The sequence below is a fragment of the Hippoglossus hippoglossus genome, chromosome 9 (genome assembly GCF_009819705.1).
Source record: "Hippoglossus hippoglossus isolate fHipHip1 chromosome 9, fHipHip1.pri, whole genome shotgun sequence".
Classification (NCBI taxonomy): Eukaryota; Metazoa; Chordata; class Actinopteri; order Pleuronectiformes; family Pleuronectidae; genus Hippoglossus; species Hippoglossus hippoglossus.
Genome location: NC_047159.1, coordinates 4,464,216 through 4,491,868, shown reverse-complemented (window position 1 = coordinate 4,491,868; position 27,653 = coordinate 4,464,216). Strand labels below are relative to the sequence as shown.

Genomic DNA, 27,653 nt, shown 5'->3' with positions numbered 1-27,653 from the left:
TTGTGAGTTTGAATGTGCAGGTGTGTGTCTGTGTGTGTGTGTGTGTGTGTGTGTGTGTGTGTGTGTGTGTGTGTGTGTGTGTGTGTGTGTGTGTGTGTGTGTGTGTGTGTGTGTGTGTGTGTGTGTGTGTGTTGTGGAGTGATTGTGCATGTGTGAGCGTGTGGGCCCCCCGTCGACTCAGTGCATCCAGCCTCGGAAAGGTAAAGACAGGAGGCCGCACAGGCAGACCCAACGCGCACGCCACGAAGAAGCGGTGCTTCTGGTGTTCGTAAGTTCGTGGGTGTTAATACTGCCGGAGATGCAGCGCTAGTCTAGGCACAGAGTTAACCCCCCGCCCCCCCGTTCCTGCTGCTCTGCCGCCCCACTACCACTGATGTGGGAGAGTGAGAGGGTGGGAATGGGTGGGGGTGGGGTCTTAAATGGGACTTCAGAGATCAGCTGGTGGCTGGTTCCTTCCTCTGATGCTGCAGCATGTCCGTCACACTCACTATGTCCTCCTCAGGGACCTGGGACAAAAAGAGTGAAAGCGGTAACAGCTTTGTTAGCAGAACAAACTTTAAACTTTAAACACTGACTACGCTCACGTGGACGACATTATTCTGACTATTGAGCCTAATCAGAGTAAGACATTATTTCGATTATCGTGTTCGCATCATCTGACGTTATTCCACCAGTTTTGAAACCTCAACCTGAAATAGTTTAATGTGGCATTTTGGGTGTTTGCACTCTAATTTTGCAAAAGCTACAACTTCTTTTTATTTTTCTTGTTTACACCCAGAACAAACTGTCACATGTCGATGTCACAATATGCTGAAAACTCCAGTAGGAAAAGGTCAGAAGACTCCACGTGTGTTTATTTGATTATTGCTCATTCACAGATCGGCCTTATTTGGGTTATGGTAAACGAAAAATGCGGTTCACATATATGACACAACAAAACCATTATTTACGGATGTTTCCAAATCTTCCGCCTTTAGTTTTTCTCATGAAATTCAATGGGGCCAGGAACTCCCCTCAGAATATAAGGAGGATACAATGATTCAGACTGATTCAACGTTAACTACTTCTGTCTTGTGACGACTCCATCCACAGCGTTCTGAATGACTTCCATCCGCTTCGTTCTTCCTCTTTACAGACATTTGGATGATTTTTTAAAACAAATTCAGACATTAGCCTAAAAAAGAATAAAAGACAATCCCAACGTATAAACTTCAATCATCTCAAGGCTCTTCACAAAGTAAGGGTTGAGACTTATTATAGAGTAAAACCCGTTCAGTGGAGATTCCGGGTTGACGCTCATCTGCCTCGACCGGTTGGATTGAAGGGGAAAGAAATAGAAGGAAGAGGAAGAGACCACCCATAATATCTATGTCCAATAGATCTGTGCTATTGCCACTGATTCACTGATTACTTTCAGTACCAGGCAGCTGTGATGCAGAGCGTTTCTCAGAAGTGAATAAGCGGAAGTTTGTGATGTCACTTTGTTTAAATTTCCTCGAATGGGGCTTCATACCCCTAAATGACCCTTCATAGATGTTGAATGCACTCAATGTAAGTCGCTTTGGATAAAAGCGTCTGCCAAATGACATGTAATGTAATATTGTTAGGACTAATAATGTTGGTTGTTAAAAACAGATCCAGGACTAATTGTAGAATTACAGGAACAAATGTAGAACTACATGACACTAAACAAGTGGAATGACTTTCTGCGGCTATGACACTTTGTGGTTGCATCAAGTGAGTTGCACACTTGTTTCCAAAGCACGCGCAACATTTAACACATGTTATAATTCAGCGATGACGGTCACTCGCTGGCAAAGGTTCCTTTATAGTCAATCTAATGAAAATTTGTTTTGTGTAAACGCTGCAGGAACAAAACAAAGGCCAGTATTAACATATACGTATTGCTGATGATTTACACATCACGCCTCCACATCGCTGATGTAAGTGGAAATTCTCTGATTGAATCTGTTATTCTCTGCAATAAGTTTCTGTGTAAAAGGAATACGACGGAAAGAAATACGACCGAGATGAACTCTTCTTGGTAATTTTCAAGTGTGGTGAGGAGACCATGAAACAACTCTAGTATAGAGTTAACCTCAAGATTAAACTCACCACATCATTCACATTCTTAAACCAAAGGTTCGAGATTAAAGGCAGAAAATGAGAAGTATTTATTAGGCTGCATCATAAAATTCTCACCCTTATATCATCATGTATAAAAATCAATTTGTGAACAATATATTATAAATGGAATCTCCTCCATAAATATAATATACTGCATGAGTCTTTAAATACAAATACTACTTTAAACAATAAATTCAAGAAGTAATTTATGACCTTCAAAATTCAAATAATCATGTTTGAGGCAAAGAATGAGATCAGATGATCAACATGTTTTTTTTTTTTAAACTTTCGATCTTCTGTTATCTTTCTATCTGGTGCCGTGTCTGCAGGAGCTGGGCCACACACACTGAAGGCGATAACAAGGACGCTTCTCAGAACAAGATATCTGGAATTAGTAGATAAATATTTATCGGCATTACAGGATTTAAAAATACACTTTTTTTCCAAATAGGTAAATAAGCTCACATCAGTAAAAATTAGATTTGAAATCACTTTCCTGAAGCTTCTGAGTAAACCGTACACGATTCCTGCTAACGGTGACGCGCTCGCTTGTTATCTGTCTCCATCTCCCACAGGAAGAGACCGCGCCGAACCGTATGTCTTTAAGTATCTGAGCCGAGTGTGATACATGTTTGAGTCAGTTTTAAGTTTTTTGACCTTTGTGAACTAGGCAGTAACGACTGTGAAGATGTCGGACTCACCAGCGCGTGGTCGAAGCTGAAGGTGCTGATGTAATAGGCGGAAATGTCGCTGTCTGCGAGAGGCTGAGATATCTGGGCGACGATACCGCACTCATCTAGAAAACACAGGAGAAATATCACGTAGGAATTTGACCACATGATAACATCAGGGTTCCCGTCTTCCAGGAGCCCTCCCTGACATATCAGGACAGACATCGGTCACATCCTCATCACAGTTCTAGAGTCTAGACTGGAAACGAGAAGGCTGAGTTTTAACTTCTGTTACTGTGCAAACTGACATTATAGATTGTTTCATCGAGCAAGTCAAAACGATTCAGTTTTAGTTTGTTTAATAATAAATATGCACAGTTTATGCATGCACCACATTCAGTTTACGTGGCCAATATATGTAAGCAGCTAAAATACAGTTTAAAATTGTTTCAATTTCTGGAAAAGCACGATCTAGATTTTTCCATGTTTTCCAGGATGCGTGGGAATGACCATATATGACTATTAAGTTTCTAGAAAACCTGTCGTCTGGAGCAAGAATGTGAATTAATCTCAGTATGTGAAAAACACAAGAAGTTACACTTTTGTTGGTCCCATTCAAATAGTTTCAAACCACTTACATGTACATAAGTTTTCAATCACAAATCTACACATTAAAGGGGACATATCATGCAAATTCCACTTTGTTAGTGCTTCTATACGTTAATGTGGGTATCTGGCATGTCTACCAACCCAAAAAACACTCACGCGTTTTGTTATGGTTCCTCTAAGTCAGAAACGTCATGCTTGAGTGACTCGAATGAGCTTCCTGTGTATTGTGTCATAACAATGCACTGGAAGTCTCCCTACATGGCCTTGGCCCACCCCCCACCTCATCCCCCCCTGCCCCCCCACACTCGTTACGCGGGTTTACACCGGACACGGAAGCGCCGTTCTCAAGCGCGCAGCCGCCTGGCTGTTCACACGGGACGCGCATTTCTCCGCGCTGGTCAGCCCCATAGACTGTATATATAAGGTCAGCCCGCGATTCTGCTTTCTCCGCTTGTTGTTGTACCCGTTGAATGTCGGGGTTCGAGGGTAAATGATGGTCTTCATAGCCCCCCCCACCCTCTCTTTCTCTCTCTGTCTGTCTGCTTGTGTGCTTGTAGTGGGGGGGCAGAGGGGGACATTTAATTATGTGATTGGGAAAATTAAAACTCCAGGACAACAGAAGGGGAATACAAAGTATGGGATGCATATTTGATAATTTATATCATATAAAATATGTAATTTATATCGTTTAAAATCATGGGGGGAGAGGGGGGAGGGGGGAGGGGGGAGCTGGCTCATTAGCATTTAAAGGAACAGGCACTCAAAACAGGTCACTCTGTGGAGGGCTGTTTTATAACATTAAGGCTAAAAAACTATGAAAATAATTACACCTGCAATCACAACGATTTTTATATTCTAAGAAATATTTTAGTGTTTCTTAGTAAACTGAGGATTTAACATTTCACACAGTCACATGATATAAAAGATTTCCAAGATACGATTACTGTGAATCTGCTCTGAGCCCACGAGAGATAATCATTTTCTATGTGACCGAGATAAGTATTTCCAGAAGCAGGGGTGGGACTGTTGTTGTGTGACTGACATCTATAGTCCTCTATAGGGGACGTAGAATAAAACTCCTAACACGTGTGGAGGTATGTGAAACGAGGAGGCCTTACCGAAGCCGAGCGGCTGTCCTCCGATACGCACCATCCTCCACAGCTCCCCGGAGGAGCTGGTGAAGAGAAGGTCCGCGGGAAACCTAGAACACAGGAAATCAAGCTCTGACGTCCACGAAGCAAAACATTCATTTCTATATGCAGCTCCACTGTTTTTAATTTTAATAAAGCACAACTTGGGATTCCTCACTGTCTCTGAGCCTCGGTGTCCATCACCAGTGAGATGTAGCCGTCGATGAGGGAGAAGGAGAAGAACTTGATGCAGTCTAAGTCCTGGTTGGGAGACGAGTGTGTGTCCTCTTTAGGGCTGAAGAGGAGGAAGCACATTCAGCAGCATTCGTTTAATCATATTAACCTGCTTTCATAACACAGTTACAAGGGGCTTTTCAAGTTAAAGATGAAAAAATTTAAGGCAAAGCAAGTTAAAAAGCAATTTGAAGATCAGACAAGTTACAGAAGAGAAAAATCAAGATAATAAAACAAAAATTAAAATAAAAGAGCAGACCTATAAAAATGTGTTTTTAAGAGAAATGACAAAAATAAAAGACAGAAGCCATTTATAGTAAAATAACATGTGAAATCATTTACACTTTAGAATCATCAACAGTGCGTTTTAAAGGGAACAGAAGGTTTAACTTTAAGAGCACAAATCACAAAGATGCATTTATGTTTTACTTTATTGACATTATTCAAATGCAAAGTAGTTTCATGTGTTAAATATATAGAATATACAGCCGGATCCAAAAGTCTGAGACCTTGGATTTCACTGTTTATTATCAGTTTATGTTAAAATCTCAAATCTCAATCTCAAAATCTCAAAAGTCCTGCATAAGCGTCATTTTAAATGTTACTCTCATCGTGATCAAGGTCTGATTAACTTCTATATAAATCTTCGAAATAAAGAATAGCTGCATATGAAAATGTTCCTCTGTGTAAACAATATGTTTATTTTGTGCGTCTCATATCAAACTTTTCAAACATCAAGTCCGATCACACTAAACCGACTCTGTCACCATTGAGGTGCGACATCAAGCCATTGAGCTGATGTGGACTTTGCATCATGTGCTGCCACCTTGTGTTTCCCACAGGTCGCACAGTGACGTGAGCGAGCTGCACCTCACCTGCTGGAGTAGAAGAGCACGTCGATGAGCGTGGTGGCGATGGACGGCAGCGTGTCCGGGTCCAGGGACATGACACAGAAGTGGTTCTGGGGGATCAGCACCGGATGAACAGTGGGCAGGATCGCTGGGAGGAGGGAGACGAGGACGGTACTGGTTTATACACACAGCTTTTCACAGGGAACAATAAAACACCAATGTACACATGATTAAAACAAATTTTTCTTATATTTTTCGAGTGATTGAATTAAAATTTGAGACATTTCTAAAAATGTAAACAATGCATTTCTTAATGCAGGTGATATTTTCTGCATTTCTGTCCAAAATACATGTGTTTTTAAAAGAAATCTGTTTATTTGACTTCACCCACAGGTTTATAAACATATAAAACAAAATGTGCACATGCTTTACCAACCCAAGGTGCCACGCCCCCACTACCCACCCAGCTACACCCAGAATAAGGAAAACAAAATACAGTCAGCACAGAATCTACCGAAATGAGCAGTAATTCATAGAAAAGGAGAGAAAAGGGAAGAGCAGAAGTTATTTATGTTTTCCAGGAAGTGTCTCTTTGTCTTGCTCAAGGTTTTAAAGGTTGAGCTTTCACAGAGAATCGACAGGACATCAAAGTTGTGAGAACCAGGATGATGTGGGAGCGTTTTAGTTATGACTGTGAGTGGGTTTGGATCGATGACCGTGTTGCAAGTAAAGAGTTTTAAACAACTTCCCTTGAAGGAAACAGTCGTTCAATGTAAGTTCCCTTAGGATTTAAAAGCAGTGAGGTCCCACCCTGTCGTCATTGTTTCACTATAGAACCATATGATGTGAAGTTTGTTTAAAGTCAATCACGGCTTTGTTCAGCACAGCAGGTGTCCGTGCACAACAGGTTCCTCTGGTTATAAAGACATATGATCGCTGTGCAATGATCCACAGGCCGGATACACAGGTTGGTTCATTTTGAATAACGCTGGTAGGTTCATGTTAAAAATGTTAAAATGTTGAAAATGTAATTCTATCTCTTGAAAGTGGATTTTTAACTTTTCCTGCAGAATTTTAGACCCGGTAACGTTAGCGATCGCTTTCCACGATCAGCCCTGAGTTCTGCGTGTATCTTGTGCATGAGTGTGAGGATATGAACGTGCACGTGGGTATCCAGCAGAGGCAGGGAAAACATGGATATATACCGGGATTGATATGATAACAATGGATTTAAAACTAGAACCACTCAGGAGAGTCTCTCCCTTTAGATTAAATCTAACTGCACCGAATTTCACAAACTCATCGACGTCAGTTTCCTAAATATGTTGAATTCTTTTCATCAAGATTCATGAATTATTCCCTTGGAATTTGATGAAAATGTCAAAAAACACCCTCACAATGGGAAAGAAAGTGACATTTGTTGGAACCTCACAGTGTGTTCAAAATAACCCTGAATGTAAAAATTAAGTTTGTGAGTTTACAAGAAAAACTCCACAGCACCTCTATGATTTTACATTTCCTGTCATGGTGCCATAAAGAAGCAGTTTCCACTTCTCCCAGCCGTGTTGCAGTGGAGAGCTACCGGCTGCTGGGACGTGTGCATACTGATATGCATTTGGTCCGGTTGCCGCGTTAGACCTTTTCTCGCTATTCGTTTCACACAGACTACAGAACAATGGAGGCTTCAAATAACCCCGTGAGGCACAAAACTGTGGCACGGCTGCCAAGTGGGAAAATAATAACCATGAGGAAGCGCCACTGTTCTCGGAGCTTGCACACAGGCCGGGCTCCACTGTAACGGCCCCTTTTTGAAGCCGAGTCATTGTTAGTGTCCGTGGCTTGATTACAGAGGCTGAGCGACAGAACCCTGCTGCGTGTTTCACAGGCTGAAAGCAGTCGAGCTGCACAGCTGATCACACACTGTGGATTTTGCATTTAGAGCTCTTTTAATGGGTTTTAATCCCAGTGTGCAGTTGGAAGGAATTTGATTTGAAAGGTGAGACAAGGCTAGTTTATATGTAGAGCACATGCCAACAGCAGAATGAGATCTGAAAGGCATCGTGACGAATTGGAAAAGCGACATTAGACAATACAACAAAAATGTTGAATTTATTTTTGAATTTAGTAATATTTTATCAAAACATTTAACATTTTAATTTAACATTACATAAACAAATACAATATATATTAAAAAAAAGTAATAGTGCAGTGAATTAAGTTATTAAATATTTGATTAAATAAATGGCAGTGACAAACACAAATGTTTTAATTTGAAAGAAATACAATTTGCAGCCAACCTGCAAATATGAGCTTCAGAAATGTTATTCTGACGTATAAATAATAAAATAAGTATTTACAGTGAGTTGGCCAAGAAACAGTTTTTCTGTGTGAGGTCATATTTAAGCTCAGCTGCAACAATACTTAAGTTACTCCTTCAGTTTCAGAGAAAAAGTGATGATCACTCATGTGTCTGTGACAAGTTTTAATTTCACTTCCTGTGAGATGAGGAGCCTCTTTACACTTTGTACAAACAACCTGAGGGGGGTGCTAAAGGACTCTAAACGGCAACCTGAGAGGAGCCGGGGCAGGAAAACACACACTCATACCCTGGTGGCCACTCAGCAGAGCACACAGCTTCACCAAGGCCCAACAAGAGGATCCTGTCTCGCTATGTTACAGAAAGGGATGAGAAAAGTCCTGTGTCCGTCCTTTTTACCGGATCCACGCAGAGATTACAGTCATTTGTTCAGTTGCTTTAACTTCACAACTCTGGTAATGCAAACACGATAAATGGTACATTCCTTAACATAAATTATCTTTTTTCTATTTTTTGTGAGTTGTGAGTTAATGTTACATCCTAATGCAGCTTCTGAAACAAACGTCCAAGTGACTTTTGTTTGTCCTTTTGTGGAAATTCATTCAGCCGGTTTAGCATAATCCTGCTCAGGGGTGAGAACATAACCTCCTCGGTGGAGGTAATAACCGGGTCGTGACCTCTACCTTCTTTGCCGTTCTTCTGGAGGCAGCCGGAAACGTCCTGGCAGTGCACCGGCTCCGACTCTCCTCCCAACTCCCTGTAGATGTTGAACTCCTCCTCCAGAGTGCTGACGACGACAGACAGGTCCTTCTCTCGCACCTACACAATATAGATGGGAAGTGTAAATATTGATAGGAAAACATACACACACACCTTGATCCACCAGCTGCTCAGGGTCAGTACACAGTATTAACAGGATACTTCAGCTCCACCGGCATGTCGACCATTCATGTACTTGCTGACACCAACGTCTGTCGGGCTGTTATCTATTTCCGCCAACTTAACACTTTCACATTTAATACATCAACCAGCTTTTCAGTGACCTCAGCTCAGTGGACCACATGTACACGGAGCTCACCAGGATGAAGTCGGTCTGATACGTGGACAGCATGAAGACCGAGACGTGCTGCTGGGCCAGAGGGGCGATGACCGACTTGGCAATCTTGGTCACGCCGACAGCCTGTGAGCTGCTGGAGGCGTTACCGTTGGAGACCACGTTGAGCGGCAGCCAGATGGAGCCTTCTACCTTGAGGTGCTCCGAGGGCTGCAGCTCTGAGTGGGAAGGAAGAAGGATGGGAAAGGTTGTGGGTACACGTTGTAAAGATTTATGCTAATGTACAAGGGTGAACATGCACAGTCACAGAAACACAAACTAGAAAACATATAGTTTATATAATGAGGAGATTTAACTGGCAGGGAAGGGTAAGAATAAGTGATGCATTGTGGGAAATGCAGGATGAGGTGTTTTTCGAACCTGACTTATAGCAGCGAGGGGAAAAAGTCAGGATATCGCTCATTTCCTTCAATTTTGCCAAATTTATTTTACATTTTACAATCCCCTATCTTTACATCAGTGCAATACAGAAATGCTAAATATAAAAACAACTTAACAATGGTGCAACTGCCACACTAAGACCAAATCAGATATTCCCATGAGGAGGAGCAAACTCTGCAGGTGCAAAACTTCCTAAATTGTGAGTCTTGTTGATACAGTTTGTTGAGCATGTTTAAAACACTTTAAACATTGATACACCTCTGCATCCACTGGACTGTCCTTTCTCATAAATGTTGTGACTCTCTCTGAGGCGTCTACGTTTATTTTATTGGTAGTTTCTCCTCACCCATGTCGACGGTTCAGGGCAGAGGATGTTGCACCTTGGACAGATTGTTGAGCCCTATGAGGCTAAATGTGATTTATGAATATGTATATATATATATATATATCAAAGAAAATGTGATTGATTGAGGAGGATGGCTACATAGGCTTCTTGACAACATTAATGAAAAGTCTTTGAAATCAGCATTACAGACGCTGCTAGTGTCATCTTTATGTTCTATGTGAGTGTACAAAGCCAAACAAACACAAACTGTAGCTCTAAAAAACAACTAACTTTCTTCTACATTCAGATTAAAAGGAAGTGAAGAGTAATATCAGTCACAAGCAGAAACAGAACCACCGAGGATGTGACAGACGATGATCTATAGAGGGGGGGCGTTGCTCTACTAACATTTATATAAGAACGACAATAATTTAGTAGCTTCAGAGTTAAAGCCCTCATTATAATTTATATATTATCAAATGTGCATTTTATATTCATGAAGGTGCAAATTTGTTGTCTGCTGAACGTTAAGTACAAACTTCCTCTCCCCCACCTCCCGTTACTTCCTTCACCACAGAGACCTCAAACGACTCTGCTATTTATACCACCTAGCTACGGTATACGATCACGCTCCGGAGCCTACACCAGTGTGACCTGAAACCAGTGCCCTCATTTGCTCCCAGTAAGGTAGTGAGGAGGGTTTAAAGTTCAGACAGGGCGATCCCTCAGACGAGGCTGTAAAATCCTGAGTGTCTGAGCCAAAAGAAACATTAGGATGTTTCACTCTTCTTCCTGAGATGAGACCGAAACTGAAGCTGCCAACAACCTGGGGAACAGGTGTCTGTCCAGGAAGTGAACAGGGAATTGGAAGAATGAGAAGCTGTGAGAAACCTTTGATTGAGTCTGATTTAGATTCTAAAGTGATTCTGCTGACTTCAATGTGTGTTTTGAGCTGTAAACTAAATGATATGTATAAATTCTTGGGTTGAACATGGCTAACAACGCCACCTAGTGTTGTAGACCTCTTGAACCTCTCAGGGTGAACACTTACCAACTTTGCTTTGGGACGTCTGTGCGTCATGACCACTTGTGAAAGGTGGAAGCTAGAAAGCTGCTCTCATTTTCAAATCTATGCTGAAACTAAAACCCTAAACCATCACATCATCTACCGTTCGGAGACGTCCCCCATCCTCTCCTGCTCCTCCATGTTCCCAGACACGGCTGCGTCAGCACCGGCTGCCTCTGCCAACGGTTTAAACTCGGTACCACCGTGCTCTTGGCCATTAGAAAACTCAGGAGGGGAGAAGCCTGTGTTTGCTGCGACCGGAGCCATCGCCAAGATAGACAACCTATATATCTTAGCTTTAGTAAGCCTATTTGTAGAGAGAGACGCTTCAGTTAAAACTTAGCGGTGAAGTTACACATAAAAAAACGGATCAAACTTCTGAACACTGACTGGATGAGGGGAACTTTCCTTTGATCTTGAATATGCATCTTCCAACCTCCAGAGACGGCTCAAAGTGTCCTGGTCAGGGTTTCATTAGGATTCAGCTAACTGGAAACATTTCACGTTTTCAAAATGTTGTCTCCCTCCTGCAGTGAACACTCTATTTTCTCTTTCTTCGCTCCCCTTCAAAGGCTCACTGTTCTGGTTGGCGTACTTTGTCACAGCCCCTTGTGGCTGCGCTACACCAGCTTCCACCTCTTAAAATAGGCACTCGGTTACAAGGAGGCCGAGGAGGACAGAGGGAGAAGCAGGGCACCCCGAGGCAACATGTGCCTTTACAACTACATCTGTGTAAAAAGGACCAGATATAATGGCTGGATGAGGAGTGGATGGGACTTTAACTTGTACACAGAAAGTTATAATGTTCACGAGAGTGTTCACAAGCAGTCGGGCACATTCTAGAGGTCAATTATCTACGGTGGCCCCAAGGGACCAAACACAATCAGGTTTCACAAAACACAACAGGAAGATAATCCCTTGTGATGTCACTTTTTGAAGCAGGGTTTGTGAAATGCTCTTGTGTTTCTTGGGTTTTTAATTTGTAAACAGTTCTCCAGATTGTAGAAACTGTTTTATAAATGAAGACAGGAACGTATCACAATTAACCAAAATCATCCAAAACATTTAATTCAAAATTAATTGAAGTAAAAATTTAACCGATTGATGCATATTTTTTAGAAATTACTTGATTGATTAGCTAAAAATATATATATGATTACCCATCAAACCAATCTCCGACCCACTGAAAAGGTGTTTTTGTGTGTTGACCGTAGACTGTGAATAAAAATGGATGATGCAACTCTTCTTCTTCCCAACAATCTGGAAATGAAGCCCAAATTTGACCCAGATACGAACGTCGCCATCTTGTGCCTCGGAGCCAATTTTATAGCATTAAAAAAAACGAATTAAGACCAAAATTATCAGAAAAATGTGCACTTGAAAAAAAGCATCTGTGTGATAAGAACTACATAAAATTACAGAAAGCATCTTCTAGTAAAACGTATATTTGCTGTGCTCTCTTGAGTTTGGTCTTTATACACAGTCCATGGTGTTGACTTGCAGAATAACTACGAGTGTTTTTTACGCTTGTGTGTCCACAAACATGCACTAATGCACATGCATGTCTCGCTAAAATGTTTTATCAGAGCAGCTTCACCTTTGTTTCCCAAAGAAAACACTTCACCTCTGATAAGTCGGAAGCAGATACTCAAAAAGGGAAGTTGGAAGTGAGGAAAATCACCACTATGTATTTGTGAAACCATTTAAAAGTTACTTTTAGCTCTACTTCATTTAACCTCACAAAACATAATTTCCTCACGCAGCTTTTTTCCCCCTTCATTTCATGGTTGTCTACACCCATCCTACCACGCGAGGGGGGCGAGGAAGGAAGGAAGTAACATTGCAGCGGTGAAACAACAGAATATTGTGGCTCAACACAAAACTACACACGAGTTCATGACCATGTTTTGAGTATGTTGCATGTTCATACAGAGGAAAGGTTGTGTTGTTGGAACGCTGGAGGACCGACTCACAACTGGTCAAAACAGATTGTGTGCAATTGTTGAGCCGACTCCAAGGACTGAGTGTTTGGGATAAAAAACCTTTTGCCTTGTTAAAAAAGCACTCAAGCTTTTATACTTCAGTTAAGAGACAAGTGGAAAAGGTCAAATTGATGCAACGCACGACTCTCAAACTCCACGCCTCGCTTTTTAATGCAGGCTTTTCAATATCAAACAGATATCGTTTAATTTCTGGTATCATTTATGTTCATATACTGCTTGTAGTCTAGCTACCAAACATGATACTATACATTTTAGTATATGGTTCAGTATGGGACTGGAGTGGGAGTGACTCTGTGGATGTGCCTGCTCAAGGGCGTTTTACCTTTGAATCCTTCCTCGTCAAGGACGACTGTGTAGTTCTCTGGCGTCTCTGTCAGGCTGAAAAACTTGCATCTGAAACAGAGGGAGGAAGAACAGATGGAGAGAGGCATGCGGTTGGAAGTTGATAGAACATGAAGGCAGGAGATAAGGAGGAGGGGAAGAGGAAGGGGAGAGAGAGAGAGAGAGAGTGGAAGACTGGTGTCATTCATTGTGTGTAAATGCATCAAGTTCATAACTTTCTGAAACATCTCTGCACCGGAACCACTGAGATCTGCAAAGCTTCAAGTCGTCCGTTTGTCCACAATCTTATGCAATCTGCTTCTAGAATCTAGCCATTAGGGTTAAAGTCTTTGAAAAGTCTTTGCTGTTATTCCAACTGGTGCAGTGTTAAAAGTGTACAAAGTAAATACAGGAAAGAAAACAGCAGATGATATAAAGTTGTTGTTGTTGTTTGAGCCGCTCTCCTTTAAATCCCTTGATTACAATTTACTTTGCCTCTTCTCTCCAGTTGGGTGTTTGTGTCTTCGTTGGGCTCGGGGCCAAAAGCATTTGCTTTCAAAGGCCTCTGCTTGGTCCGGCTACAGTGCTCGGTTCTTTTGAATGTGGCCTTTGTGAAATGTTCAAAAAAACAGAAAACGCAGGGGTGCGGGGGGGGGGGGGGGGGGGGGGGGGCAATAGGCCCATGCGATTCAGACTGGGGAATAAACTGGGCAGTGAGATGCACATTTTCCTGGATTACATCTGATTGCAAGGCCAATATACTCTGTTTCTGGACTGGAGACATTTTGCTTGTTCCACTTCCATATGTTTGGTATAAAAGTAAAAACAGAAACCGGAGCAGAGCTAAATATTGTGTTACTCAGGAGATGGACCGGCCCTTAAGCTTCTTGGACTGTCCGAGTTATCATGCTGCTAATGACAAACTCAAGCTACAGATTAAACCTTCCAGAAATCTGACAGAACACACAGCCATTGAGTTTGTACTGCTTTTATTTTTTGCTAAAGATAAACGATTGCTAATTCCTTTGTGGGCGTCTTCTCTTTGTTTTCCCTTGAATCCCTGAAAAGGAAGTGCTACATATTCCAGTTTTCTTTAAAAAAAAATCACCTCTCTGGAGTTACACCTTCCTCTTCCCTCTGCTTATCAGTCAGCTGGGGTTATTACAGCAGAAGCCTGAGTGAGACGGCAAAACTGCAGAGTCAGCAAAAAGTAAATCCCTTCCATGAGACGGGACAATCGCGCCACAGAGAGCCAGACAACACTGTAACTCTAACTACCAGCTGTGTTGGCAAGCTCAGCCGGCCCATTGTGTTATAATACCCCCCTCATTTCCTGTGGACCCTTCACCTTCCCCTGGTTGCAGTTTCCTGCAGGTGGTGAATGGCGAGCATCTACGCCACGAGTGGGGGGTGTTTTTTTGGAGGAGGCAGCAAAGGTTCTTATATTGCACCTGCAAGGCAGCTCAAACCGGTTGTGTGCTGTCGAGCAACCGGGAAAATCCATCTGTGAGATAACTTGTCTTCTTCATGACGGGGAAATTCATTTACCTAACAATGTTTACTTCTATTTACAATGACTGTTCAACCCTCTTCTTCATCAGCCTGTGGACGGTTGCTTTTAACCACAATCAGTACGAGACAAAGGCTTCTTATGATATCAAGAGGAAGAGAAAACTTTGACACCTCTTGTTGAAGAAATGCAAAAGGTAGTTTCCTCCCATTTACATCAAAAACTGAATCTGCTCAACTATACATTTTGAGATGTGTGCCCCGCCTCCTGCCCAATGTCCATTGAGAGGGGGTGCTGGGATAGGCTCCACCCCCCCGCGACCCTTAAGGATAAGCAGTATAAATGATGGATGGATGGTTTTGTCAAATAAATGCATATGGAAGTTTGAAGGTCTGGGAACCCATCCCCAAAACAAAGCTTTCTGCCCTCACCCTTGAATCTACCCTCGTCTCCACATCGACACATAAAGGAAAACCAGACCAGTGGAGGACACAGTGTCTAAGGGTTGGGTTAAGTTTATTATGCACATTATAGTTAATCATTATCAATCATCATAATTTATCATGTCATCAATTAGACTTGCTGATAAGCTTTCAGATTCCACTTTTCTGAGGTCAGAAATCTGAAGACGCGTCTTTAGGCCGTGGAAAACAATGATTAACTGACTGACTCAACGTGTTTGTGCAGCACTCAACAAAACAAGCTCCCTTCCACTGAAGCATGAAGGAACATGACGAAGAGGAGACAGAAAACAACAGAGAGGAGACGGGGAAGCAACAGGTCGCCAGGGGAAGATGAAAACCCAGCACACAACAGTCTGGACTTTGATCCGGTGGCTGCACAGAGCGCCGGGCGGTAACGGAGGTGAGGGAGTGAGGGCTGACGGTGGAGAGCGACTGTTTGCAATGATGCACCAGCTGAGAAAACATGATAAGAGCGGAGCAAACTGATGTTGAAGTGCGTGTGGGGCCTCGAGCTATCAGCCAATCGTCAGCGGCCGACCGAGCTGCCTTCACCACTTCCTACTAACACACAGCGTTCTCATGGGCTCCACTTTTTTATAGAACAAAGGGAAAGTTTTTCTTCTTGAAATCGCTGCTTGTTATTAGAGGGTGGGGGAGAGAGGGGAGGGAGGGAGGGAGCAGCCTTGTGTACATGAGGGGACCGAGAGCCCCAACCTTGACTGATCCCTGAAGCAGACAAGTGGAAAACTCCCCGCTGCGCTTCTGGATCAGCTGAGGCATTGTTCCGAGCCATGCTCTCGTTAGTGAGCTGCCCAGAGAGAAGAGAGCAGGACTGTGTGGAGCCTGCAGGGCTGCAGCCACACCACAGCCACACCACAGCGATATACTGTGCTCATACTGGGGTTTAAATACTACCACACCCACAGACTCCAAACAACAACACTTGACAATACACGACTCCAGGTCCCTGCTCCAGGAATCATTCACATCTCGGGGTATTTCATAGAATCTAACAATATGGAGCAGATACCTAAGTGCACACACTTTTGCAAGAGTGCATGAAAATACACACACAAATTCCCACACTCACTTATTAACCTTGTGCGTTGTGTCAATTTAATATTAAACCAAAGCATTATTTTTCAACTCATGCCGGACAAAAGGATTCAACCAGTGCACTACTTTATTGTTTTTTTAACTCAACAGTATAAGATAAAGAAACATGGCTGATATTCTGATAACATTTTCAACTCATACTAAAATAAAAAGACTAAAACACAGTAAATCTGGAGTGGCCCCAGTAGTCCACTCAAATTCAAACAAGCTGCACAAACTCACAGACATTAGTCCCCTAAAAATGCCGGATTTCATCGAGATCCATTAATAACTCTCTGGGAAATTGGTGAAAATGTACAAAAACACACGTAAACCTTTTCGTGGATTTGCACAAAAATGTCCCAGACGTCTTCCAGGTTTCGTGGAAATCCTTTGATTTTGTGTAATGTTGAGACAAACCAAGAGACAGGGACAAAACCAGGAACTTCTTGGCAGAGATAATGAAAAAGAATCCCCACTTTTGCTGACGTTTCTCAAATATCTTCACACTGTTTGACGATTTGTCTCCTGAATAACTACAAGCACGGCTGAGCTTCACAGATTAACACTGGAGCTGATAGTACGCAGGCTGTGCCTCATCAAATAGAAGTAATTTCCAGTCGAGACAAAGATGTTGGATGTTAAATATACAGTGAACTGTGGAATCAGTGCTCATTTTCATAACGTGCAATAGTCAGGTGGCTGTGGCCCAGGAGGTAGAGAGGGTCGTCCTCTAACCACAGTGGTGTGATCCCCAGCTCTTCCAAATCCCAAATGGCCCCCGACGGCTGTGCTGATGAGTGTGTAACGGCAAACGTGCTGTGTGAATGTGTGTGAATGGGTGAACACTACTTTATACAGTAAAGTGCAATATAAATACAGTCCATTGCATATTAAAATCAAAGATGATGTCTGTATACCTCGGAAAATTAAAAGTAAACACGTTGAAAAGAAAAGGAGAAACATTTACATACATGCGTTTATACTAAAAAGAAATAAAGCTGCATGTAGGAGCGGGAACAGAAGTCAGTTAAGGTGGTGTAAGAACTATTGGAGGAAAATCTGCATGTTTACTGAGGAAAGTCCTGTCTCCTCGAAGCGGCTCCCCCCTTAACACTCTGCTCACGACTGCTCTCACATCACTTTGAGAGCGGAGCTGTTCTCTAATGAATGGCAGGGGCCGGAGAGAGGGAGGCCGCCAACTGAGGCAACCAGGCCTGTGTCTGTTTTCCTTTGCTCTGTGGTTGTTTTGAGTTGCCGCTCTGCATCGGCCATTAAAAAGAAAAAAAACCCTGCTTCAGAAAAAAGAACAGGAAAAACCAGGCAAAACGCATCCACACAACCACAACGATGACATAACTCCGAAGCGTGCACAACAACACAGACGAGCTGCTAATCCGAGCCTCGGCATGCTTTTGCTTTTTCTGGTTCACTGGGAGCTCACTTCGTTGTTTTTTTCCCAACCAGACACTGAATGATTTAAAGAGTTTAAAATTAAAGTGTTGACTCGTGCTTTTGAAAACACAACACTGACTGTGAACCCGTGCTGATGCAACTCGAAGGCTAGTTATACAGTGACTAGTTGTTTCCTTAGTACAGAAGTTTACGAGGGAGTCATCGTGACACAGTGACATGTCATGACCTACTGGAAGAGACGTGAGATTAAAATGGGAAGATATCGACAAGAAGTGTTTTCCAGCGTCACGATCCCATCATGCATCACGTTTACCGAGAGAACGGTTGATTAAAGGGCCGAGCCGCACAAAGAGGATGCTCAGGACGAAGCAAATCCTTGAGGACGGTGTCATGTCTGGCATCACAAGAGCGACGAGAGGAGGGAAATCTCCCGCTGACGTTCGCCTTCTTTTTAAACTCGACCGCTGTCCCGTATCACGACCGGCAGCTTGAGGACAGATGTGGAGCTCATCTTCAAGCCGTGCACATGTGGGGCAACCACAGAGAAAACAAACACTTGCATAACAATGGGAGGAAATCCAGGGATTAACTGAAAACTGGTGCTGGTGACAAACACGAGATCCGGACGACATGCACTCTGGTTCAAGGAGGTCAAGGGTCACGGCTGTGCCTGCAGAAACAGGATTCCCACCAAAATACAGGCTGTGTCTCGATTCAGGGCCCGCATCCTTCGGAGGAGCCGCTCTATCCTTCATCGGCCGTGTAGAAATTCTACGATCTGCTCTTCTTATTGCATCGTCAGCTTGTCCCGCCCTTACAGCCATCGCCTAGCAACAGGGCTACGGACGAAAAAGTTCTTTGGTTGATTTAAAGCGTATTTTTAGCATGTGTACCGTTAGCTGTTCGGCTGAGTACCTAAATTCTTCTGACGCTTTCGCCTCTTTGAAAAACAGTTGGTCGCAGAGGCGCAATGAATCATGGGATATGTTGGTCCGGTAAGGATCCACCTGGTGGAGCCTCTGTAGTTCTGGGGTGGAAGGACACAATTTGACCTTATTTTGAGAAACCTTTGAATCGGGACAGACAAGTCGCGCCACTGTGACGCAACCGGTCTTGAAATGCGGCCCCCGAAGTGAGACCCAGCTACATCGGAGGGGCCCTACAGTAGCATGCATCAAAGGCCATTCAATAAATGAGGTCTTAGTTTTCGTGCAAACAGGGATAGGACACAATAACGCATGCGGTCCTATCTCCACAGTTAGAACGCGTTCTTCAGGTTGATGGTTGATGTGCAGTTTTGATGCTCAGTTTTCCCAACATGACATGATGTGTCACAAACTAACTTGTGCAAGGGAGTGATTCCCTGGAAGCCTCATGCATTGCAGTGCATCATCCGTGGAGGCAGAGCAGGGACATGCACAGGCAAATATCTGAGGAAAGGCTCAGTCACCCAATGAATGGAGAGGCTCTGCAGGTTATCTCAAATATCCGGACTGGATTACACACACACACACACACACACACACACACACACACACACACACACACACACAGACAGACACACACACACACACACTCTCTCTCTGGACCAGTCTTCTTACCGTGTCCTGTTCCGGAGGAAGATCAGCTTTATGAGCGGGTGTGTGAAATTCACCAGCCCGTTCTTGGATATGCTGGTGACCCGGAGTCTGTGGTCCAAGATGTGCAGATCCATGTTGTCGGTGGGGGAGCGGTGCAGTGTGTGTGTGTGTGCGTGTGTGTGTGTGCGTGCGTGTGAGAGAGAAAACGCCTCCTATCTGTCTGGTAGCATCCAGATGTTGAACTCGGGCCTGATGTTGACGGATTCAACCTCCAGGTTCCGCTGAGCTCGAGTCAGACACGAAAAACAGACTCAGGCTCCTTCCACTACTGTATATTCAAATGCAGGACACGCCCCCCTCCTCTTAAAGCTGCAGGAGCCCGTCACGTGTTTCAGAATAAAAGATTTAATGATTAAAGGAACGTGTTTCATTCACTGGAGAAACGAATCTACGGTTTCTTCTGAATCAATGAGAAGTTATTTCTGTTTTTGTGAGGTGAAAATAAAAGGTGCTGTTTATTTTAATTGTCTTTTTTAATTTTCTGTTTTCAGAAGAAATACAAATGTGCAGTCTTTTTTGAATTAACAAAAAAAAGAAATTCTGTTTTTGTGAGAAAAATATCTCCTCTGTTTTCTTGAATTATCAAGATGTTTATTTCAGATTTTAAGAGGGGGACAATTAACTGTTTTTTTTTTTTTAAAGTAAATTAGATAATTGTCTTTTTTCACAGGAAAAACAGTGCTCTGTTATTTTTCTGCAAGAAACAAAACTCTGCCCTGTTTTTTCAGTCGTTTTTCTGAATTGATGAGATGATTTTTTCCTCTCTATTTCTGAAAAAACAGAGAAGTTTTTGTTTCTCAGGTGGATGAAATATGCTTCCATGCATTTCACTCCTGTTCACCTGCAAATTGATCTGTTTGTTATTATTTTACACACTTTACCCGCTGTTTTCATCCCACAGACGCTAGTGCCAGTCCTCACCTCCACACAGACACCTCCCAACACTTTGGTTTCCGTGTTATCATTCAGGTCACATTACAGGCCCTTCTCCAGACTGATCTTGGTTTAATGTAATTAAAATGATTGTGGGAGCATCAACTGGTTTTCGTCCCTTCTGTCTAGTACCTGGTGCTCATCAAGTTTGGACGTGCTTTCGTATAGTTTCATCCTTACTTCTCATTCATGTGCAAAGCCAGCTTCTTACAGAAATAGTTTGAAAGGTTTGTTGGAGAATTTCACCGGCCTGCACAGCGATAGGGCATCATCACCAAACATCAGACACTGAGCTAGTTGATGCTCTTATGTCTGAATGGAAGGAAACCTCTGCTGACTGGTTCCAAAACCTGCTGGGAAGCCTTCACAGAAAGGTTTCCAGGTGCCAACGTGCCCAGAAACAAAATAAACAGGTTGGAATAATAGATGTGTGTATAATGCCTTTCCTTCATCTTCCTTCTTCTGCTCTTACACCATGTTTTAAAATCAATCAGAGCAATATACACTTTCTTGTTCTTTATGTATTGTCTTCTTTTTCCTGGTCTTTTTGTTTTCAATTCAATCACATCTCAGTAATTATTTTAACAGCTGTAATGTCTCTTCCTTATAAATTGAAAACATCTTTAGTGCTTTGGTCATTTTGTTGTTTTAATGATTTGCTCAGAAGGATGTCAGGCTCTAACTATTGAAAATGTTCAAAAAGATATGAAAAGTTATGTTACTATCACACGTTGCCTCGAAAACCTGACTGACTACAACTCCCAAGATGCAGTTTCCCTTTTCAAACATTGTAGTGTAACACTGGTGATATATTTTACAACACAGCTTTATGTATTAGACAGCTTTTATTTTGAAAACACTGGTCAAAGTAAACATGTGCCCCTCATCACACCTTTGTTTATTGTAATCATTACAATGATCATATATATTATTGATTGAGGTAGTAGACAAGCTTTATTTGATTAAATATTAGATTCACAGTAGTGAAGCTCGGTGTTATTCTTTGGCTACAGACATAAAAACGCAGACATAAAAAAAAAGTTGGGATTATTTTTTCACAGTGAAAAACAAATAAACTCTCATCAGTCATGATTAAAACAAAAAGCAGCATCTCAGGCTTGATAATCATAATGTCAATTACTCTCATTAGTGCAGTATTACGTCAGCAATGTCCTTTTGTATTTCACAGATTCAGTTTGTCAAAGCTTGTTCCACAGACTTGACCTAAACACAAAAACACAATCAGTAAGACCAGGATCATTCCATGTTGCTCTGGCAGTCGGTGAATGAGTGGTGGTCATTCGGTTGTTTGTCTCTGTCTCACTGTAATGGTGAACTCTTGGTGGGAATCATTATTCTAGACTCCATGCTTCTGATCAAAGGCACTGAGGACGGACAGACAGAGACAGACAGAGACAGACATGTTCGAGTTAAAAACGTGTCTCTGTTAAAACAACACAGACATACTGGACGTTTCTATTTCTATTCCACATTTCCTTGCTCTATATGCATCCCTACCTGTGTAATACACATTTGCATCCCATCCCTCCTTCAGCCACGCAGAGTTTCTTGTCTCCTCCCGGGATTGGAGGCTTTCATAAGCTGTAAACAAGAAAACGTTATCAAACCACAGCATCACTGCATGTGTATCAGTCTAATGAAACACTGGAAAATAATCTTATTAACTTAATTAATCTCAGTGAGTAGAGCCAAAGAAACTGTAACTCTAAATAATGCAATGTTTTTCATTTGGCCTGAGTTGTGTTTTTAACAATAAAAGATAACAAACACCTATAAAATGGTGGTAAATAAATGCATGTATCTTCATTTAAATAGGTTAGTTTCTTATCATTATCTCCACATCCTTCAGTTGTACATAAATTGAACACCTTGTGAAACAGTCTAAATATATAAACACTCACTTTATCTACCTGTCTTGTGTCATTTCTTCCTTGTAAAGCACTTAGTAACATTTTAAACAAATAGTGTCTTATTATTATTATAAATAACACTTTTGTAGTTTTCTAGGGCTGAATATCACTTAACAACAACGTGTGACCTTCTGTGAACCTGTTTTAATTCATTAAATCAATCTAAATGTTCACAGTGGATTTGTGTTCGCTCACCCCACAAGTGATGAACAACATACAGGTCACCGATCTGTGAGAAGAAGCCGCCCACTGCCTCACTGTTCTCCTGTCGGTAATTAATGGCCCTCGCCCTGTACAGATGATCATTACCTCAAATACTTAATGCTTCATTGGGAAAGAAAGTTAAGACAGTTGATATGATTTATAGTTTAAAGTTTTAAATTAAGATTGCTGAGTCTTACCAGTGGTTGCCCCATTCGATCATGGTTCCTGGCTGAAACACACGTGAAGAGTTCAAACATTAACATCGTGTTGGAAGTCTTGCAAAATATTAGAATTGAAAAGATATGAAAATGGTTTTATGGCACTTCACACAATATCTAAGCTCAACAAACTAAACCTTTTATGACAAGTGAAGCTAACACAGGTTCTCTGTCATGTCTGGAAGGGGAGGGTGAAGTGAGGGGTATTCAGCTGCAACATGCAACTTCACCACTAGATGTCACTGAATTCTACACAGTGAACCATATTTAACTGAAAGTGTACAATCTGCCAAAGAGGCAGGCGTCCACGTGGAGTGTCACCTCAGTAGGCTCCAGACATTCAAGCTGTTTTAAAAGCAAATGTGAACCTTTTCAAGACAATATCAATAATACTGGTTCATATGGTTCTCGTGAGCGTTTACATATCTGAAGTACATGTAGATCATTCACTCTTTATTTGTGACGTAGGTGTGGATACCTTGAGTTGATATGTTCGCATTTCATAGATGTTCGGTCCTGGTCTGGGCAGAGGTTCGTTCCAAAAGCTGAACTCCAGGAGAAGCTGGTTTCGCCTTGAAATCAACATTTTCGCCCTCTCTTTGCGAAATTCTAAATACTCCTGAAGAGAGACGATGAAGTAAATAGTTACTGTACAGTACTTTTCTACTGTGACAGTTCTGTAAAGATAAAACTCAAATCAGTTCAATTTGGACTTTAAATACTGCTTATGTAACAAACCTTGTTGTTTTTCAACTTCTCCAGACATTCAGTCAAGGCTGGGTAACCTCCCTTGTATCGCCACAGATGCACTGCACAAAAAGAACAGCAGATGTCACTGTAGGACTGTGTGGGGACTGATGCCACCCACACAGCCAAGAGAAGCAGGACCTCCACCACCCTGTGTGATCACTTTGTCACTGGATACACTTCAGACAGTATTACACACTGTAAACATTCATATGAAGAAGGAGAGTCATATGGTTGTGTGTGTGTGTGTGTGTGTCTGCATTTTTCTGTGACACTGCAGCCACTCAACAGACGTGTGCGAGGCCTTAAACCAAACAATACAGATAGGAAATAAGAAAACAGGATTTTTCATAAACTCTGTTTTCTGTCACACTGCTGCTCACCAGCTTGATCCTGTTCTCCGTACCAGGTATTCCAGCTTCCCACCACCTCACATGGGTAGTCCTGGTCCTGATGGAGCCTGTTTTGCACCTCAGCCCTAGAGTCAGCATAAAATAAGTAAATACAAACTCTTCACTCACACACAAACACAGATTCCCTGAATGTGGGTAATCATATACTGTCACTTCACCATCATGACCAACTAGAGGGCACTCAGACAGCAGAAACACTACGATTATCCAACCCTCTATTACACCCAAAGACATTATTCTAATTTCCTTAATTTTATGCTAAATTAATCTTATGATTCTGCAAGAATCCCATTACGATGGAATAAAGACTATCTTGTTAACTGGGGAAACCCTAAACTTGTGTCTTCAATTAAATAGAATTAGCTGGTACTTGGATAAAAAAATATATATAACCATAACCTAATTATAGAAAACATGGGCTATATACTAGATCTTTTTAAAGAGAGTAACCAAATAATTAAAAAATATTGAACACAACTTTGTTGGATTGATTGATTTGATTGGTTGTGGTAATGCAGAGAATCTTTTAAAAGAAGTGAACACACTTACTCTAGACTGTTGTACGCTTCCATGCACTCTGGCTTGATATTGTGAACTAAAAAAAAAAGGAAGAGACCCAGACTTTGGTGGGGTTTTTTTAAATACAAGCAACAATCAAATTCTTCAACAAAGTAATTTCACACTCCAATTCAGCAAAGACTTCTATATACAAAAACGATTTGCTTTCAATAGGTTATAGGCTACGGCTGATAGAGAGTTCAAATTGAAATCCCCACATGGTGTGACGTACGCCGCGAGAAACATCAAAGCTCAGGGAGAGTGATAGATTCCTCTAAGAGACACAGACACAGTTAGAACCAAAGACTGGAAAGAAAACCAGACAAAAAGGTTCTGATGTCGCTTATAATTCTTTGCCGACTTGAAACCTCACGCTTGTTTAACTTGTTGCTGCCTATTTGAGATGCATAAAGTCATAAAGGCCAGTTTGGATTGAATTTATTTATTTAGCCTTTTTCCGCAGAGACACATGGATAATAGATGGTTGAGATTTTAAGCAGAATCCATTTCATTACAATAGAGCTGCTCTCAGACATGCACTGGGTATTCTCCTGGAATTATCCGGAGGGGCTGTATGTGAGAGCGCTCACGTAACATCGGTTGCTCCAGACGTTCTCCGAGAGAATTTTAGAGTTTATCCTGACGGGCCCGTCATATGAAAAAGAGGAGCCATACAGGTTAAAGACGCAGGAGAAGATTCAAGAGCTTTTGTTGAGAAACGCCAACCTGATGTCAACGTGATGTCAACAAGAACTTGTGATTTCTGCAGAGGAATTTTTACTTTATGTCCTGCCTCCGGCATGTTAACGGATTCCCTGCTGCGACCTCATGCTTAAAAAGAAAATCAACCTTCACTTTGTAAGTATGTTAGAAAGTCTTGTGCCTACATTGAATTTTGTAAAGGTTGCTGGTCTCCCTCTTTGACAGCAGGTTGGAGTGGGCATCTTTCCTGGCATCGACTTTGTGCACAAATAAGGAACGAAACCAGCCTTTGTCGCTGTTCTCTGAAAACCTCCTACACAGGAACGAGATGAAAGAAAGTTTCACAAAGGCTCAAAGCAACAACAGCAGAACAGCAGAGAAGTTGTCGATGGGAAAAAAGAAAAACTTAAAAGGAACATGAAGATGTGCATGTCATATGGGCTAAAAGATAGTCATGCTAATATGCTTTGATATTAAAAAAACATGCATACTGTATGAGTGAGTGGGCTGAGTGTGGTAGCTTGAGTCTTTGGCATTCAATTTCCTTTCACCCACTCTGGAGCGAATAAAAGGGGAATATCATCCACTTTATCAGCTACTGTTACAATCTAACAGGCTCCACTCAGTAAATGAACATGACTGTCACTCTCTCTAAGTCACAGAGCGGAAAAATAAAGATATGAATCAGTGAGTGTGTGTTCAGGCTGCGCTTATAGAGCTCTGCCACAAAAAAAAAACATCCTGAAGAAGACAGCAGTGGCATTAAAGCAAAAAGGGGCCAGAAATACTCAAAACGTTACATAGAGCTCGGCGTTTTAAATTTTGAGGGTAAAAATGGGAAAAGAAATGAAACTGTCGCCCTTTAAATTTAGTGATAAAAGCTTAAAATTAAAAGCAAAATTGGACAAATAAATCTTTCGATTAAAATCAAGAGGAAAAGCTGCTTCACTATTGATATGCGCTTTTCAACAGAGCTCCCACACTCAGCTGGAAATCAAATCCAAGGACATTTCATTGACTTGATAATATTTGAAACCAAGTCCACATTAAAGGAGAACAGTTGGAATGGGCCCACTCATGGATTAGGGAGCTGTACATTACGCATACGTTCACCCTCATGTAGGACTTTCAAGGCCGTCTGTTAATTCACAAATGCTTCCTAAGCTTTTTATTTTATTATCCTGAAATAGACAAACTTTCAAGGTCAGTGGGACGTCTTTTGTTATTAATAACCTCATGGGCCACTGGCTTTAATTGGGATCTATAATTAGAAATGAATTTCCCATGGCACCCTCACCTAAAAACAACAACAACTAAGTAAAAAAAAAAAAAAACTTAATTCAATCAGCCACAGAGGAAAGACACACAATGCAGAGGCACAGATAAGTTAACATGATGAAGCTGTAGTCCATGTTTGGTTTAGTGTAGCTTTAGAGAACAAAGTTCAGAGGTCCTGTCAATGATTACAGCTGGTTTGGGAAAACACAGTTAATAAATGTTTGGAATTTCTGAAACCTTTCTGCATTTGGGAAAAATACTAAAATGGTACATTTCACAACCAATATAACTTGACGCGTCAGATTTTAACTTAATCATCACAAAGAGGCTAAAGATTTCTGTAAAACACAGTTTGTGTGGTTTGGGGAAAATTAATAAAAGGGACATTTCATAGTTTTTAAATCATACTTAAACCACATTAGAGCAGGTCCTGGTCAAAAACCACTATACCCAGACTTGTCAAACTGGTCTCAATTATCACAGAGAAGCTAAACATGCTTAGTTATGATTAGTGAAAATGCATTTTTCACACTTAAACCACATCAGACCAGTTTCAGATTCAACAGCCACTGTATCCAGACTTGTCACATCTAAACCAGATTAACCCACAGATTCTAAATATGCTTGTATGTTTGTGATTTGGGAAGTGAAAATGCACAAAAAAAGGGACATTGCACTGCGTTTATTTACACTTTAGACAAAAAACACTATTTCCAAATTTGTCAAATCTGGACTAAATTAATCAGAAACAGTTAAATCTTAAAATATAAGATTCTTTGGTTTGCATTAACTGTCGAATCAGCTGAAACGAATCGGAGGCTTAACTTCAGAATCTAGATAGGAAAGTTTTGTTTGAAGTAAAGTGAGCTAGCTTAGCGGTTAGCAAACAGAAAAGTCTTGTTTCACTATGTTTCAGTTCGGGTGTTTACTTGCCCAAAGCTACCCACCTGAAGCTAACCGACGCTAACTGACGCTAACTGGCTGATCAGTACTGACATGTCTTAAATCTACTGACAGCGACTCACTCGAGGCAGCTTCCGTGTTGTGCACCACTTCCGGGTTCGAATAAGAACTACCGTTAGCTACGAACCGTCTCACCTGCTCGCCTGCTTCACGGAGCCCCTGAACCACATCTGTCCCCTGAGGCACACGGCAGAAGACGCTGCCGCCATGTTCCACGCTCCAGAGACACTGGGACACTGGGACACTTGGACACTGGGACACGCTCCCACTCGGTCCTCTGGTTAATGTTTACCTCCGGTCACCGGCGGCCTGGCGAGTTTAATCCGGTTTAATCGCGCTCACGAGCGGATTCACGCGACGTTCACCCGCCGGAGGTTTTAAAAACACACGTGACTCGGTGACGCAGGACGTTTAGTCGATCAGACCCGATTA

General features: G+C 41.9%; 2 protein-coding genes across 3 annotated transcripts; both read right to left on the bottom strand.

Annotated features, from left to right (window-relative positions):
- Positions 1-104: 104 nt before the first annotated feature.
- castor1 (cytosolic arginine sensor for mTORC1 subunit 1) lies at positions 105-19,551 on the bottom strand. Its single transcript, XM_034596380.1, has 9 exons — positions 19,236-19,551; positions 13,151-13,221; positions 9,018-9,211; positions 8,623-8,758; positions 5,647-5,770; positions 4,716-4,832; positions 4,526-4,608; positions 2,829-2,923; positions 105-506 (listed from the first exon to the last, which is right to left on the bottom strand). The coding sequence occupies exons 1-9, from the start codon at positions 19,346-19,348 to the stop codon at positions 435-437; spliced, it is 1,005 nt and encodes a 334-aa protein (XP_034452271.1). The 5' UTR covers positions 19,349-19,551; the 3' UTR covers positions 105-434.
- On the bottom strand, positions 14,504-27,653 carry nipsnap1 (nipsnap homolog 1 (C. elegans)). Of its 2 annotated transcripts, XM_034596382.1 has the most exons (12): positions 27,357-27,653; positions 25,166-25,293; positions 24,270-24,315; positions 23,691-23,785; positions 23,299-23,369; positions 23,039-23,179; positions 22,540-22,571; positions 22,334-22,428; positions 21,726-21,809; positions 21,521-21,592; positions 19,209-19,219; positions 14,504-14,517 (listed from the first exon to the last, which is right to left on the bottom strand). In XM_034596382.1, exons 1-10 carry the CDS (start codon positions 27,428-27,430, stop codon positions 21,528-21,530), a joined length of 831 nt encoding a protein of 276 aa, XP_034452273.1. In that variant the 5' UTR covers positions 27,431-27,653; the 3' UTR covers positions 14,504-14,517; positions 19,209-19,219; positions 21,521-21,527. The 2 variants fall into 2 exon arrangements, with proteins under 2 accessions (XP_034452273.1, XP_034452272.1); XM_034596381.1 differs by lacking the exons at positions 14,504-14,517; positions 19,209-19,219 and having other exon boundaries at positions 21,040-21,592; positions 27,357-27,650.

Coding starts and splice junctions, on each gene's coding strand:
- castor1 (XM_034596380.1), bottom strand. CDS start 19,348: ATGGATCTGCACATCTTGGACCACAGACTCCGGGTCACCAGCATATCC. Junction 4,833..5,646: donor GTGCTCTTCTACTCCAGCAG/GTGAGGTGCAGC, acceptor CCTCCTCTTCAG/CCCTAAAGAGGACACACACT. Junction 507..2,828: donor TCAGCTTCGACCACGCGCTG/GTGAGTCCGACA, acceptor TTTTTGTCCCAG/GTCCCTGAGGAGGACATAGT.
- nipsnap1 (XM_034596382.1), bottom strand. CDS start 27,430: ATGGCGGCAGCGTCTTCTGCCGTGTGCCTCAGGGGACAGATGTGGTTC. Junction 25,294..27,356: donor TCCGTGAAGCAGGCGAGCAG/GTGAGACGGTTC, acceptor GTTCCTGTGTAG/GAGGTTTTCAGAGAACAGCG. Junction 23,180..23,298: donor AGAAGTTGAAAAACAACAAG/GTTTGTTACATA, acceptor GTCTCTCTTCAG/GAGTATTTAGAATTTCGCAA.